Here is a 17,173-nt window from a genome sequence, read left to right on the forward strand (position 1 = left end):
TATCTGCAATGACTGTAAGCGTAAATCAAGATTAATAGGTTATGGTCAACAGGTGTTTGCGGATGTCTCGCATGGATCTTATGGTCAGGGAGTGCATTCTGAAATTACTTTATTTTCCGTTGCCTGTGAGCTGCCTTTTACGTTGTGTATGTCAAATGGAATCCTACTGTCCATATTAGCATAATCAGATTCACTTATTCTGCACATTGGTCTCCAGCCACTCTGATTTTGTTACCTTTTCTTTCAGTCCATCAGCCTGAGATCATCAGTTTAAAGATGATAATTTCTCTGTATTAAGTTTTTATGGAAAATTAGGGGGTGTTGCTTGATAGGAGCAGACAGAACTGCTAATACATCACAGATAATTTATCCTTATTATAGCAGTTTAGTAATTTAACTTGCCAATCCTAATTCAAACTCACTTAAAATTTGTGTGTTTATCCTCTGAAAATTGAACGTGTTCATTTAAACAGTGCCATCTTTCTCACTGATTGTACTTAAACACTAAACTCAACAAATATGAGTGTGAACACTTGTCAAGGCAGTGGAAGCTACCTTCAGAGCTAGATAAGACAATATATATTCTTTCATGTCAGGAATCAACACACTTAGTGACTGTGTTTTCACAAAGTTCCAGGGGGAATAAGTGAAGGAGCATTGTTTCAAGAGGTATTTCCAGCTTAAAACCAGAGGCTTGTGTTCTGTTCACCGCCACAGGATTCTTCTGGTGCTATAGACAAATGTAACTACTCTAATTCCTCATGTAAAATGAAAACTTTCCACCATTAGAGCGTTTAAGAAGTAAAGGTTGAGACTCTTGGATACTTCAGATACGTTTTCAGTTTCTGTACTGAGAGGTTTGTCTTACAGGCATCATGGCAGACTAAATTAGATTGCAAAAATATTTCTAAAGCTTAATATAGGATAGAAAACTGGACAGGTTAATATGCAGAGCTTGCATTTAAGAACATTTTACATGCAGCAAAGCACAGAATAGACAGCAGTCAAGTCTCGTCCTGATATTTTTGCAACATTTTTGGAGTAACTTCAGTTTAATTTCACAGGACTGAAGTGGAGTTCATTCAGAGATTGGGATTTTTGTTAGCAAATTGCATGAAGAGTACTGCTTTCCAGGATTTATTGGGTTCTATGGGTATTCTTGTGTTATGGTCTATAAATTTTGAATGTTAGCATAGGCTAATATTAGCTTGTACGTAATTTTTTTTAGATATATTTTCCTAGTTATAGAAGCTGATTACCACAACAGAACTGATGTGCAGGGAGAGTCAGAACTTTACTGCAAACATAGGCTCTTTTTCTTTCTCCTCCCACATCCCCCCCCCCCCCCTTTTGTAGGACACTGAAGAACTGGATAGAGAAGCTGGAGAAGAATTTCAGGAGGACACCTCAAAAGTTCAACCACAGCAGGAAATAGCTTTTTCGCTGAAGACCATAAGTACTAGTGAACCAGCTAAGGTAGGGATACAAAACTTGGTTTATGTTACACTTTCTGATTTTGAAGTGCTCAAAGTCCATTGAAACATTAATTTGTGTAGGTAAGGTTACAGTAAGAAGACTGCTTCAAGCTCTATGCTTATGAATATAAAGGTGATGGAGAGGTTGAATTTTAGATGTAGGTCAGGAGTTTTAAAAAGCATGTCTATGCTGAAAAGCAATATCTTCTAAATCAGTAGTCACTTTCATGACACTCAAGTTATTTTCTTGTTTGAATACTTGAGCAATAGTTTAAAACTTTGAAATCTGGAAACCTAAGACCTAATAGGTCAGTGCAAAACTAATAGCATATTTTACTACTTCATTGCAACAGAATGAAGTGTTACTAACTTACTACACTCTGACTTAAATGCAGCCTAAATTTGACTGACTGACTGCTTAAGCTCACAGTTGAAACAAATATTCTAGAGAATACAAATTCTCTTTAATCTTTCTCCAACTAACAGCTTTTCTAGATACTGTTATCCTACAAGCATCACATTGTAGGAAGAAGTAAAGTATTTAATATTTCTAGTGGTATTTGGTTTGTGTTCCATGAAGTATGAACAATACCGGTGAGACAGCAGTTTGGTACTACAGAATATCTGTCAGAATATTGAGTTTTACTTCTTAATTGCTAAGCATTTGTTTTGTAAAGATAACAAGGTCTTAAGATTCAAGTGAAAACGTTAGAATGGAATCCCTTATAAGAGGTTGCAGGTCACCAAAGAAAAAGAACAGTGTTTATTGAGAACACGTGCCTTGAAAAGCGCGTTCAGACATACTTTTAGCTTATTCTGAATATCCTACGTCAAAGTAGAGCTTTTACTATAATTATTTAGTTTAGGTTCAGTTCAACCTTTATTCAGGGTTAGCAACATATTCTGACTAGAGCAAAGTTGATTTTTGTGGGTTTTTTTGAACCTGTATCTGAAAAAAAAAGACATCTGCCTATGTGTGCAAGTGGCTTTGTTCCTGGCAGTGTCTGTTTTTTTTAAAAAACTTAAAAGCAAATACATGGGTTTGTTTTGGAGGCCATAGTTGAAAATGTATAGACAGAAAACTCACACTTGGATTGTGACATCACGGTGGGGGTTTTTTGACGTCTAGAAAAAGGTGTACTGGTGCATCCCAAAAGGCTAACTTTTGCTCTTTAGAAATCTAAATTGATTCAAGAAATACTTTTCAGCTAAATGTAATGATTCTTTTAATCTGCAGTTAGTTAGTTTACTTTTTTCTCACAAGGGGTTGGCACTGCCAAAGTATCAGCCCGGTTTCAGCAGACTTCGCTCAATTGTTTAGTGTTTAAAACCATACCAAACTCTAAGTGATTCAGTGGCATCAGCTCTGATGTAGACTTACACTGTGCACTATTTTTTGCGTGCTCGAGTGCTCCTGTTATTCTTGAGTCTTAAATTCAGTCTGCTCATATATGTGCCTGTATAGCTGTGTTAGTGGCCATTTTGTGAAACAAGTCATAGCCTATATTAAACTTTGTGTGAGGGCAAAAGACAAACAAAACTATTAACAACATTCCCTGGAAATTAGTTGGACTTGATAAAGGACAATTTGTGAATTGTTGTATCTGACAATGCAGATGGTCTGTCAGTCTTTCTCAAGTCTTCTTGCTATCAGATTTGGCTGTGCTGTAATTTCACACATGCAAAGATGCCTTCTGATGTTGTTTGACTTGACTGTTCCAAAAACTTTTAGAAACAGTCTGTGACTGATGTGTGAAATGAATGACTTAAGTTTCCAAGGTTGGTAATCTAGTCTTGAGCAAATGCTTCAAAACATGAGAACCAAATATGAGGAAAAATAAACTGATATTAGAGTACAAATAAGTTGTTATCCAGAATATCCTCATAAAGACCAGAAACAGCTGAATGTTGAACACTTCAAATTTTTACCTGGTAATGATGTTTTTCCCATATTATACATTGGGCAGTGTGGAAACCTTTTGGCATTTTATCAGCAGGCACAGGTTTTTAATGAAGAGATATCTTTGGAATCCTTAATTTGTAACAGTTTCACAAGTCACTACTTCATTAATAAATCGTAGAGTTATGCATATAACTATATTATCAGATAGGCTTTATTCATTGTTTCAGGTTTCCTTTCTGAACTCGTTTGTTAACGCAGAATATCCTAGCAAAGAGTAGTACCCAATTCTTAATGTTTGATATCGCTGTCCACTTCCCCTCATCCAAAATTCAGACAGAAGTATGGTATTTGGAAAAATATCCAGATAATGCTGTATGTAGCTGTATCATTACATTTGCAGTAATACTGTGTGCATTAATATTCAAGCTGTGGCCTGTTTGTTAGTCAACCTGAGACAGCTGTATGCCATTTAAATCTTAATTGAGTTGCTTTACCCGCAGGTGGAGAGTGACTCTGTCCTAACGAAACTATGGTACCAGTGACCTGAGTCAATTCCCTTGCACAACTAGGAGCTTTAAGTCCCCCTTCTGTTTTAGAGGCCACATCCTTTTTGTAGAGTTCACGTTATTTACGTAGCTGATGATTGCTAACCATTAGACAACGTTGGAATTAGCTAAGCATGGAAATCCTGTAGGATGGGAGTTCATTTTATCAGCATGGTTGATGATATAGTAATCTTGAATTATTTTTTTTATTTTCAGTAGATTAAGAGGAAATATTGAAATTCTAGTTATTAAAAAGCTTGATTCAGTTGATGTGTAAGGGCACACCAAACTTCTCTATTCATAAAGGCTAGAGAATGGCTACCCTCTTAAATTCATATGTTGGGTTTGTTGTTTTTTTTTTAATTAAAGCTGTTTAACTTCTTGCTCGGTATGGTGTGATTAAAAAGAAAAGTAAAAAAGTGTCTCCTGCTTTTTTGTATATTCTGACTAAATTTTTGAGATGCTTAAATTACAGTGATGGAAACAGTACAAATGGGTGACTATATTGTAGGATCTGTGTTACATTCACATCAAGGGCTGGATGTAGACTTCACTGTTTTGTTATGATGATTCCAAGTCCTGTCTGTTGTGGTGCAACTACAGCCATGACTTCTTAATCGCATCCTAAAGTTTGGGGCTTATTGCCTGACTGAGCACTGTTTTGTAATACTCTTTTACTTGAATTCTTTTGTCAGTAGGTCACCTGCTGTGGGATCATACGGTTTTTCTGTTCTGACTTCCCTATTGGAATGTCAAAATGTTTTTTGCATTTTGACTTCTGTTTTACTGTACTTCAATTTCAGTAAGTGCTACACAGTAAGCTACAGTTACATCTTGTCTCTGTAGTGGGAACCTTCAAAATAGACAGGATAATTGGAAAATACTAGGAGTATCTTTTACTTGGCAGCTCTTCCTAAAATAGTTTCCACTGAAATACTTTTTGACTGCTCTTGCAAATATCTTATGTTAATATAAGCGTACAGAGTGTATTGAGCAGTTGATAAGAATGGCTGCAATTGCTTTCTAAATACTAAAAGTTTTTATTTATTTTGAGTTGCATATTTGGACCTATGCAGCTTGCCTGTTTGCCTTGCAACTAAATGCATATGTGTCACCGTCTTGCATCTCTTCTGAATATGTATTCTAGAATCTTTTTAGGATTTTAGTGGTTTTTAGATTGTTCTCCCTTTGCATGTCATGTCTTTTAAGAATTCGTGTAGTTTGTCTTTGTCTGCAACTAAGAGTTTTGGCGCTAGATGGCAGTGATAGTCTTGCAGCCTTGATTTAAAATTTTAAAGGTTTTTAATATTGGCTTAACTTTTCAATGCCATCTTTCCAGCAGCTGCTAAGTATGCTGCCAAAAATAACACTGTATGAGAATGTTTTACTGTTGTATGTTTTAATAAACTTTTGGAAATTTTTTTTTTTCTGTTTTTCAAATAGCCTGAGGAGGCTCCTTCGCTTGCTGTTTCTACTGAGCCATCTGTAATTGTATCAGAGAGCGGTCCTGACAAGATCGCTTCCCAAGTGCCACAGATGCTGCAAGAGACAGATGTTTCTAGTCCCAATATTAAGCAAAACAGTGTGCCTCCTCCACAGAGTAAGTATCTCAGTACAATTCATTCGTCTGTATTCAGGGTGTGCTTTTTTACCTGTGGAGCATATATAGTCAGAATGCTTTGCCCTGAGGTTTGGTTTTAGAGTGCCATATCAGGTACTTATGTATTTCATTTATATATCTTGCCATATTTTAGCTTTCAGTGAAGTACTTTGTCACATATGCTTTCACTATGAGGAAAAACTGGCTTTGTATGCTTGAATGACTGAAAATGTCTGTTGGCCTTGTCCAGTCCTTAACAGACATTTGGACGTACTCTTTACCATCAGGACTGGAGCTCCATGCTGTGACTAAGTAGTTCTGCCAATACTGTTTCAAAGGTCTCCTTGCGAGTCTTCAGTGGAACAGATGGGTATTAACATAGCAGTTGACAGGGTGTTTAGCTACCAGAAATTTGGAAAAAAAAATATAAGCAATTCAGTTTTCAACCTACTTGGGTTTTTTTGACTTCTCAACTTTGCTCATTAACATCTTTTTCCATATGCTTCCATGAAATGTAGTAATCGTACCGGAAACCAGGTGCTAATATGGGAGTAGAAAGGTACTGGGTGATACGCTTTTGTTGTAGCCTAACAGCACATACATCAGGCTGAACTGCAGGTATATTGCTTTTTAAAAATAAGCTGTGCCCAGACATGTCAAACGTATCCTCTGTTGTACTCGGCAAAAGTGCTTATACTGAACTACTCACCCAGTAACATGGAAAAATTAGAAGGGAAGTCAGGATGTGAAAGGCATTGCTTTAAAAAAAAAAAAATAAATGTTTGAATTAGACTTTCTAATGAGATTAATACATACTGACATTTCGTAAGAAGTTTCTGGCTAAGTGTTGAAGTATTAAATCAGTTTTTAATGACTGCAGAAGAAACTAGATGATTTCATAGTATTAGTCTGCACAAATTGGCTTCTTGGTTTTGAATATATTAAACTATAGAATCTTTCAAGTCAATGTGTCGGCTTGCAACTTTTTGTTCTGGTCCTAAAATATGAAGGCTTTTGTGACTGATTCATGCCTCAGCAATTGGAAGAATACCTCTTAGGTTCAGCATATAAAGTATTTCACCTGATCTACCACTTCTGGCAGCCAGCATATTTTAAGGCAGGCTGTTCTAGCGAAATAACATAGTGCTGTTTCATTTGATTATGCATTCCATGTAACCGTGTCTTTATGTGGTTCACTATTTTTAAAAATACTCTTCTGACATGTCACTTATCAGATTACACTGGTTTTAAGCACTAAATATAAAAGTGAACAATTAATGTCACTTGTGCACATGTACATCGTTTCCAGTTAGCCAAAAAATAATAATGAGCCTACTGTAAACAATACACTTACAAAATGAATGACCTTAGCTGTGTATCTCTCTTTCTGGTGTAAAAAAAAAAAAAAAAAAGTAGGTTGAAATTAGCAAATGTTGGTTTAGATGCACTTCAAATTAGACTGTGGGGGAAACAGGTAAATAGAACTGTCCTTCAAAAGTCATGCTACTTGATTGTTCTGAATTACTTCATAATAATATAGGGTGAGCTAGCCAAGATTTTAAAAGTCAGTTTTGTGTAAACTTTCTCAGTCCTAACACTAGTTATATTTTGTTTTTAGCAAAGTCTGAAGAAAGCTGGGAATCCCCCAAACAAGTTAAAAAGAAGAAAAAAGCAAGAAGAGAAACGTGAACTTCCTGAGATGGACATGTGTTGCTGAATACTGTCATGAAGATTATGCTGTTTATGCAATAATTTGTGAACATGTACAGAATTTTATATAAATTGCAAACAATTTTTAAAAACAGAACTGCTGTGAACACAAACATCTTTAAAAAGGAATCAAAGGAAAGTAACTATGATCTAGCAAACAGAACATGCTACATTTGAAAGACATTCTGAAGAGTCTGTTTTCCCAACTTTTGGAGAGAGATCTTAATTAAAAAAAAAACTGGTTTTACAACACAGTGCCCTGTTTACAACAGATTATACTCTCATCTACAGCTGCGGAAAAAAAGATTGGTTTCAAGGAAGGGTTTTCTGTAAAAACAATTGTCTGTACAATAGTGGGTGTTTCTTGCCTCTCTTACGAGTGATGCATTAGAAGCACAGAATGTCAACCATATGAATTTGTTTCATGCCTAAATCAAAGTGCTTTGATTAAATACATAATCTGCCATATCTTTACAGAAAGTTGGTTAGCAAGCCTGCTAGCTATTACAGGAATCACAAGTGCAAATCATTAACCATTTGTACAGTCAGACCTTCGTGGTTTATTATATGAAGTTAACACAATAAAACTGCTTTGGGTTAAAAGTTTGAGAATGTGATTTGAAACTTGAGTATGGTTCATGAAATTATTTTTGATAATGTCTATTACCTTACTTGAATTGTTGAAGATAACTATATTTTTAAGAATGCAGTAATGTGCATAAAATTGGTTTTCTGCGTTCCCTACAGTTCTTGATTGATTCAGGCTCCCATCTAAAACTGTATCCTTTTGACTTTTAAACTTAAGGAATGAATTGAAATCAAATGTTCCCTTCCCTTAACACTTCTTAACTTACCATACCCAATTCTGTTCTGCCATACCCAATTCTGTTCTGTCCTCTATTACTGAAACTCTGTAGAAAGCAAAGCGAACTTCTTTCACTCACAAATTATTTGGGATTTCAAAGATCTGTTGGAGAACTGGAGTGTCTTCAGACAGCTTTAATTGACATTGTCAAGACCAGTTATCAGGAACACATTTTTTTACTGCCTTAACCTGTAGTATGTAGAATGTGTCTAGACTTCTGGACAGGAGTTAGTGTTTTTATATAAAAAAATAAAAATTCATGCAAGTATAGCAGTTGTAAAATAAAGACCATTTTCCGCTTGAAACTGTTAATTAAAATGGTGTTTAAGATGTGTTGTCATTTTCAGGCACTGTGTTATTACATGGTATCAAACTGGCAGATGTGTTTGTGTCTGTAAGGTGCATGCTCAGCCATGTACACTGTAAATAGCCTTTACGAAAATTTGTTTGATAAGGATGGTAATTAACATCACCTGGTAAATTCAGTTAAAGAAGAGCCAAGATTTTATTTTTTTTAAATGATTGACTTCTGGTTTTGTGGCACAAACGGAATTGTTAACAGCTGTAACACGTGGTACTGATCAACAGCCTTGTACTGTCTTGCTGTGCTTGACTGCAGTTCAACAGCGTTGCAAGGCGAGACGAGTTAATGCAGGAAGCTGGTTTTAATTGTACTGAAAATGCACCTTGCTACTGGAGACCTTTCCTAATAAATGGAAACTAACTTGCACAGGTATTAACCCCTGTATACCAGGAACATGTGACACTCTAAATTGATTTGTTAAAATAAATTGAGCAAATTGGCAGTATTGATTTATTTACTGGGAGGGAATAATGGCTGATACCTGTCAAGATTTGTGTAAAATAAATTTAGAACTGAAGATCAGCTTTTCAAGGAGTATCTTAAGGCAAACACAAAAATAGGATATTACGAAACCGTGCAGAGTCCTTTGCATGTAAATAAAATTATAATTTTACTTGTCTTCTTCATAGTAAAGGTAAAAATACCCTTTGAATTCAGGTTTGTAATGTATGTCTGAAATGTCTGTTTCCAATCTGTATGTTGTGCTACAAGCCTCTTGTAGAAAATACAAAGATTTTATGTAATGAGAGAGACTGCCCCCGAAGGCTTTCACTGCATAAATTCTTTTATTTCCTCTTGAAGATAAAATTTGTGATATTTCTGGGTTAGTAAGCTCTAGCTCTTGAATAGCTTGTCATTCTGGAAAAAAAGGAAACAAACGAGCTAACAACATAGCAGCCCTGCTAATTAACAGCTACTACTAAGCAGGATCATACAAATACATAGCCTTCCTTTCAAAATGTTCTTACCTATTTAGCAGCACCTCTTACTGTTTTCTTAATGTGCAGTTTCAACGTCTTAGAAAGCAAAACTTGCTTTATTTGACATTCATTAAAGAGGTAGTAACTGTATAGCATATTGTCTATAAATAGAAACTTGGTTATCTATGTACTGTCATGTTTCTATGACTCAAGCAGTGGTTAGTCTTAATGATACGCTGTATCCAGACTTTGGTACTTGGATAGAAAGCGAAAACACCATTTAAAGAAACGTAATCACTTCTTTCTTTTTTTCTTTTTTTTTTTTTTTTGTTGTTGAATGCATGGAATGGTTTCATAAATCCAATATGTTGGGTTTTTCTAAATACTCTGGAATTATTTGTATGCGTAATTTAAACTTGTGATGATGTGTAATTGGGTAGTCATGGCATATTTTTATTTCTTTTGTGGGGAGGGAAAGGTGTACAGAATTCATATGTGCTTGTTACGAAGGTAACAACTGTGCATTGGTTTGGAGGGGGGTGAAAACTGTATTTCTGATGCCCTTTTAGAAGTCTAAAGAAAAAAGTGCAAGAGAAAAGCACTACTTTAATATTTACTAAGAAAGAATGTACATATTAAAAACATTTCAAACTTTATAGAAATACTTCTAGTACTGTTGTGTTGTAACTGAATTGTATCTCATTGGAAACTGCTTTATTAATAGTTCCTAGCCATGGGATTGTCCTGTGAATAAGGCTTTTGAAAAGTGCAGACATCAGAACACATGGCTTAAGCCGGCTTTCAGCTATTATTAATCATAGTTGTTTTGTCTTTAAATTGGTTGCTGGTCAAAATATCACATTTTTTTATTTAAAAAAAAAAAAAAAAAGTGTTTTGCAGCCACTTGTACATGTGCATCTCATTCTAGTGACCGCTGAGCGCCAGTGAAGGACAGAGTTTCTGTTTTCCAGGCCAGTACTGAAAGATTTCTTCATTGTTCTGCCGTAAATGGAAGAGGGGGGGAAAAAAGCACTAAAAAAAATTGAATTGCTTCTTAAAAGACACGGCTGAAATTATTTTACTGTTAAAATTCCAAGTGAATTGCTTCATTTAAGAATGAAGAGCATCAGCTGAGTCAGTCTGGGTGGGGGGAAGGAGCAGGAAGGGCTGTGTGGCCAACAATTCTTAACCTGAAAGTAGTGTGGTGTCACCGTGGGTTTTGTTCCCTGCAGGACTAACCGACCTGCTGTCGGTTGGGATGGATGCTGGGAACAAAGTGGGGGAACTCGTATTTTGTTGGAGGGGGTTGGAAATCATTGTTTCCTGTACTGAATAGCATGTTGCTAGTAGCGGTTCACAGGCTGTTCCTATTGAAACTGGGTTGAATTGCTAAAATTGCCTAGTCTCTCTGTATTGGGTCCCTTCAGTTTATGAAACTATTGAACTTCTGTTCTTTTAAATATCTGGTTAGTTGTACCAAGCTGAAGGTTACTGGTTCACTGAAAATCAATTTCTTTACTGAAAGTGTGATATCTTTAATTTTGGTGTATTCTAGAAAGGAAAAACGCATTTTAAACTCTTAACATGAAACTCCTGGTTTCAGGGTTTCATACAATGCTCTTAATAAAGCACATTTAGGAACATCTGCAGCTCAGAGCAAGTACATTTTTCTATCCTAATTGTAGCATCGAGTGACCTCTTAACTTGGCTCGCTCTTTTTAATAGAGGGTAAGTCAGGGACCACTCAGCACCGGATCACCACAATGAACTCATAAAGCTGTAGTTCAAGACGGTTCCCTGTTTTCTCAGGGACAGTGAGTCTTACACAGTGTTTCCACTTCGCTGCTCAATAGGCTCTGACTTGGGGTTAAGCGATTCCTTATTTCAAATATCTGATGAAGTATAAACCGAATACTTTGTTACTGAGAGCTTTGTTTTCGGAGGCGGTTCTGACTTAAGGCTGCCACAGCTTGTTTTTCATGACTAAACTATTTCCTTAACTGTCCTTATCCATGTAGCTAATGAAGGAAAGTTGTGCCTTGAGCTACATCTGCTAGCGAAGCTCTGGATGGGAGATGACAACTCTCCCATGTGATACTGTAACTTGGACTCCCTCGCTCTTGGACAGCCAGGCTGGAATGTGTCTTTTGAAGAGGCTTGCTGGCCTGGAGACGGGTGTCTCTGAGCCTTAGCTGGTTAGCTGAAAGAATGGGAGCTCTGTCAGCTGCTGGGCCCCCCGCTGCTGAGGGGCTGAGCGGCTGGGTGTATATCCAAGGAGATGGACAAGCTTTGCTTCTGCTCTCAGAAGCCTGCGAAGGCATCATGAAAGACGGGTAACGTCGCATTTTCACCAGTACACACAGGCAGCTATTGTACGTGGGAAATATCTGCAGCCACGTCTGAAGTCACTACAGAATGAGTTTTCTCAAGAAGTTGTCGTTGTTGGAAGTTAGATCTGACACAAATCCAGTCCTTACGCGAGCAGAGCGCAATCATATGTGAAATGAATGTGATGGTCCTTACTGGTTTATAGCCCCTGGTTACTGAAACAAGGCAGCATCTTTCTGAAGGGGAAAGAGACAACCCTGAACCTGTCATTACAAGTTACGAAGAATTACAGGCTGGATTCTAGATTGGCTGTAAGAGTTAAATCATCCTCATTTAAAGTCGTCTTATTTATAGCTCAAATTAATTAGTTTTCCACTTTTAGATAGTTAGCTAGTTTGCTATTGAACAGCTGTGTTGAACTTCCTATTTGTATATCCTGTGGTTTAGGTATTTCCTTAAGCTTTTCTTCATTGCCTTGAAAATGGAAAGAATTGCCTTACAGAAGGCCGAGAGGAGCTCAGGCTGCTCGGTTCACTCTCCCTTCCTCTGAGCGCTGCCTCGTTCAAGTGACGGGATGCGAGTCGCCCTGCCGTGCCAGCCTCAGCTTGCGTTTGACTCAAACTACTTTTGTTCCAGTTTTGTGTCTTGGTTACGCCAGCCTTTCGCTTGGCTGCAAAGCTGGAGGCTTTCGAGTTCTTTGAAGCTTTCGCAAATAAATCTCCGTCTCCCTGCCCACCAGCACGGTCTGGGTAGCCACTTCAAGAAGAACCAAATCTGAGACTGCCTGGTGACTCGGGCGCTCCTGCAGCCCACCGGCCAGCGCCCTGCAGCAGCAGCGCCAGTTCACCCCCGCCGGCGCCGCCTCTCTGACTCCGCTCCAGAAGGTGCAAGAGGAGCTGTTAAATAAGGCTGCGGTGGTACTCGGGTGGTATTCTCTCTCCGGCATTTCTGCTGTTCATCAGGTCTGTGGCCTGTGTAGAGTAAGGTTAATATTGGTGGTACTGTAGGTATGAGACTTTCACAGTTGATTTTTAACATGAGGTTCCCCCCCTCCCCCCCCCCCCCCCCAGATAACTTCCTTTCTACTTCCTTTTTTATTTTGCCTGTCACAGTCATGCTTGGCTGATTAGTTTTAAAACTTGTCTTAATCATAGCAGAGTTTTGAAATATTTTCTTCCTTTTTGGTGGAATTCTTTTCTGCAGGTTCCAGGGACAGAAGTCCAAAAGAGCTGTCTCCTCTGAACTAATGTGATGATTTAATTTTATTTTTTTTTAAAAAGGGGGGGGGGGGGGAAGTTTCTTTTTAATAAGCAAAAATAACATTATTCAGATTTGACTTAGGGATTAAACACTTTTGAATAGCAGTAGTAGTAAAATGTATTTAAGTGCTTTTCTGGAGTGGGCTCAGGATGCTCAGCACTTGGTAGAAGCGAGCTGGAAAATCAATACTGTGCTATTTTATATTCATATACTCCAGAGATGTGGTTCAAAGTCATTCCAGTCATGCAGCCTACTGTTAACTGTGAAACTTCTTTATGGTTTTTTCAGAGCATGTCTCTTACTGCAAGTCCTTAGTAGGCATGCAGAGCAGCAGGTGTGGTGATTGGGTTTGTAACGATTAAAACACTCGAGCTTTTACTACCTTGAATATAAAAAATACTTTGTAGACTGTGACAGAGACATGTAATGGAAAGGTTCCAGGGTCTGGCATGTTGGTGACTGAGGGGTCGGGTTTTACATACCCAAGGATTGCCGTGTGTTGGACTTCTGTAGTCATATCATCCAAATTCTAGGCTATGGGAAACTTGAGGTCAGAAGTCATGTGTGTCACATCAGAAAATAGCTTTTTGCCTGCTCGCTTCCAGGCAGAGCGTCTGCCGTGCAGCACAAGGTCAACACGTGGAAGCAGGATTGCAAGTGCTTCGCTTTGCATTAATAATTCCATCGCTAAAATCTTGACTTAGTGCTGGTATGCCGCTGGGACTCGTCGCTCTGTGCTGCCAGAGAGCACCGTGCTGGAACGCATTTTCTTATGTAAAGACTTAATGTAATGGTAACATCTCTTGAGAGCACCACACGCTGTCTTTCAAAAAACATTTTACTTCTGCTTTGTGTTGCTACTGTATGGAGGACATGATACAGTTTGAAGCTTTAAACTCTTTAGACTTAATTGTTCAAAACATTTCTTGAGCAGTCCACCTCAAAGAAGGTATTTTGACAGGTTAACTGGGGGAAGAATTCCTAACTGCAAATTGTGTTCTTTACGGGTGGCAAACCACTGGCTCAGCACTGCCCCAGACGAAGTGAGCTCTCAGTGGGGTGTTCTGCCAGGGCTTTAAGGACATCCCCATCAGCATGGGAAAAACACTCAGCAAGGCGTGCCGACTGGCCTGCAAATATTAAGGTACCCTATGTAGCAGTTAGGTTGTTTAAGGGCTCATATACACTAAACATCAAAGCTGAAGGGGAAAAACATGCAGATTTGCATTTTCGAAGTAAGTTTGGTTTTGGAGAATGTCATATTGGCGATCAGGTTATTTTATGTTAGAGCTGAAAAGAAGGTTGGATGCTGAGAAGCTGAGCAAACAGCGGTAGGTACTTCAGTACAAGAGTGTGCAGGAGGCTGCGGGATGTGTAGGAACAGCGTTGTTGGGGCGAGTCGGTAGGTACGTAACAGTACAAGTTTGACTTAATTTCAGAGCACTTTCAGATTGAGAATCACTTTAAACATTTTCCAAATGTCCATCGGGTCACAAATTGGGAGTGCACTGATGTACACTCAAACCTCAGGCTGAATTTAGCACTTGAAATCCCAAGTCAGTGCGTGTTACCTGAGCTCTAGCAGGAAGGCAGCAGAACACATGACCGAATGAGGTTCTGAGTTAGTACAGAATAGGAGGTGCTGCTCTCCAAAGTGACAAACACGTATTGTTCTGATCTGCAGAGATGGGGTTTCTGTATGCCACGCCGAAGCCACTTGTACTGCAAAGGTTTGTACACAGATGTTTGACACTAAATGAGCTGCAGAAGAGATGACGAGTTAGAATTGTGTGTTATTGCAATTAAACTCTCTCTATACCTTTACTGAATACCAACATAAGTTGGGATATCTCTGCAGCATTGGCTCAGTCGGGATTTCCCAAAGTTGCTTCAGACTACAATCAAACATGTTGAGGTGCGTGTGCCTATAAAACGTTCTATAGTCACACTATAGTAATATACTTTGTACTGATCGCTTATGTAGAGAGACAGCAGAAAGCAGTGTGAGTGCGAGACATGCTTTCTGAAGTCACGTTTACGCTGCACTTGGGGATCAGTTGCCAAATAATGCTATTTCAGTAGAATTAATATTGGTATTTATGATGCTATTTGCTATAAAGTCAAGGATTAAAGATTAGGCTTATTACTTAAACTATCAATCTTACTTCTGGCATGAGGGACCCTAAGGGGACGTTTTGGACATTTGGAGGAGCCTGTGATGAAGAGAAGCCAAGAATATCTTTGGTTTCTATAATTAAAAGAACAGTAGCAGCCTTGATCTGTCACTCTTCTAAAGAGACAATATAAAATATACAGTACTATAGAGCTTCAGCCCCCCCCCCCCCACATACACACCCAGTACTGGTGGCTCCATCTTATTTTAATGTAATTTTCCTAGCTGCGTTTCCCGGTTCATACAAAAGATTTATAAATTGGGACAAGCTTCATCCAATTTAACTTTCTGCGCTACCAGCACCCGAAAGAAATGCTTTCCTTGCTCATGAAGAAACAAATCCGTCTGTGCTGTGTCTCTGTACTTCATGAAGGACGTACAATGGGCTTGTAATATATATACAGTGTACATGAAAGGTATTCATTGCATGTACAGTACTTGCAGTTTGCCTCTGCAGGGGCTGCAGAAAAAGGCAAATGTTGGCTGTGTTTGTACCCTTATCAAGTGCTCAGCAAGTCAACCGTCAAGGGGATTCAGGACAGAGTGCTGAAGGTGGCAAACCCAGCTGGCATTGTCACAGTATAAAGCCACCAGTTACTGGGGCGTGTTCTTCAGGCTTGGCTGGCAAGCAAGGGACCTCCATTGGTGACCCCATATTAAGCAGAAGATGGGTAAATTGGCAGAGGATGTGACACTAGAAGAAAGTCAAGCACTTGTCTTAGCACAGAAAATAAGAATATGGGTGAGACTGGAAGCTTCTGTAAAGCTCTATGGCAAACCTCTGCCTGTGGCGAACACTGGTGAGAAGAACTGGAGTTTGCTCAAGAGTCTGGCAAACTTGGAAGTGAGCAGAAAAGAGGAATAATTGCATAGATACACAAAGTAATGATAGTGATGTTATTCAGTTGCTTTAACATTGGTGATAACTCAAAGCTCCATTTTTTGGTGCTTAATGTGCTAAAGAACAAACTGGGTTAAGGGAAAACCTAAGCAGGCTCGTGGGTAAAGCGGTGAGTTACTGCTTGAAACCTGAGCAGCATCTGAAAAGATGAATCTGGGAAGTGTTTGCTGTGTAACTTACAGGCAGCAATAAATTACAATTATGGAAGATGTGTTGTTTTAATTCCTCTTGACTGTACTTAAAAATCAGTGTTGGGTCTCAATAGGATGGAAGAAAATGATTTATCACTAGACTGAGATTGTTAATAAAAGTCAAAATGATCGTGAGTTCTACTAGATGTAATTAAAAAAAATCCAAACAAATATGTAAACAGAACATGCTTGATGAGCAAAACTGGGGGGAATATCTACACTATTATACATTAAAAAAAAAAAAAAAAAAAAAAAAAAAGAGAAAAGTGAAAAGTGAGTGTTTTTAAAAAAAAAGAGGGGGGGGGAGGAAAACGCATAATCACATAATGAAAAAGGGAATAAAATCTGGCAACATTCCCAGTGTTGAGCCATACTCAAATGATTCCATAAATTAAACATTAACTAATCTAACTAATGGAACTAAAAGGAAGTAAATACTATTTGATGTATATTAGCTTTTCTTAGAAGGTCTGCCTTTCCTATCAATCAAAGCCCTATGACCTCTCTGACCGCAAATTCAACTCCGCATTAAAATCTGTCACTGAGATTTCCTTTGCTCAAGCAATCTGGCAAGCAGTAAGACACTGCTGCCAACACAACCACCTCTTTATCCAACAGCTCCATCTCACCCTCATATGCTGTATTTCATGTTCTAAAATTGGTTGCAGACTACGGATAAAATGTGTCCATCTGTACCGGTCAGTTTACTGCTGCATCCAGCATAAGCACTCAGGCCAAAAGGCCAAAAAACCTCCAAGCATGACCTTCTACTGGGTCACTGCAGTAAAAGGACAAGTGTAAATCCGGGGATGTTTGAATCCAAGTAGGTAAGAGGAATGGGGGGTACATTACACATACTGTGTCCATCCATTAAATAATACTGTCATGTCTGATGCCCGCAGTTTTAAAGCCTTTTACAAAACTGGCTAGATCCCTAC

The 17,173-nt window shown here is 38.4% G+C and overlaps 1 protein-coding gene across 1 annotated transcript in view; it reads left to right on the plus strand.

Moving 5' to 3' along the window:
* The window catches only part of MTDH (metadherin), a 35,473-nt gene extending 25,429 nt beyond the window's left edge, over positions 1-10,044 (plus strand). The window contains exons 11-13 of the mRNA XM_082480002.1: positions 1,357-1,476; positions 5,367-5,523; positions 7,142-10,044. Coding sequence (XP_082336128.1) covers positions 1,357-1,476; positions 5,367-5,523; positions 7,142-7,212 — 348 coding nt within the window. The 3' untranslated portion in view covers positions 7,213-10,044. The remainder of the gene's footprint in view (positions 1-1,356; positions 1,477-5,366; positions 5,524-7,141) is intronic.
* The last annotated feature ends 7,129 nt before the right edge of the window (positions 10,045-17,173 follow it).

The sequence above is a fragment of the Vanellus vanellus genome (genome assembly GCF_965231255.1).
Source record: "Vanellus vanellus genome assembly, chromosome: 2".
In the NCBI taxonomy this organism is placed as follows: domain Eukaryota; kingdom Metazoa; phylum Chordata; class Aves; order Charadriiformes; family Charadriidae; genus Vanellus; species Vanellus vanellus.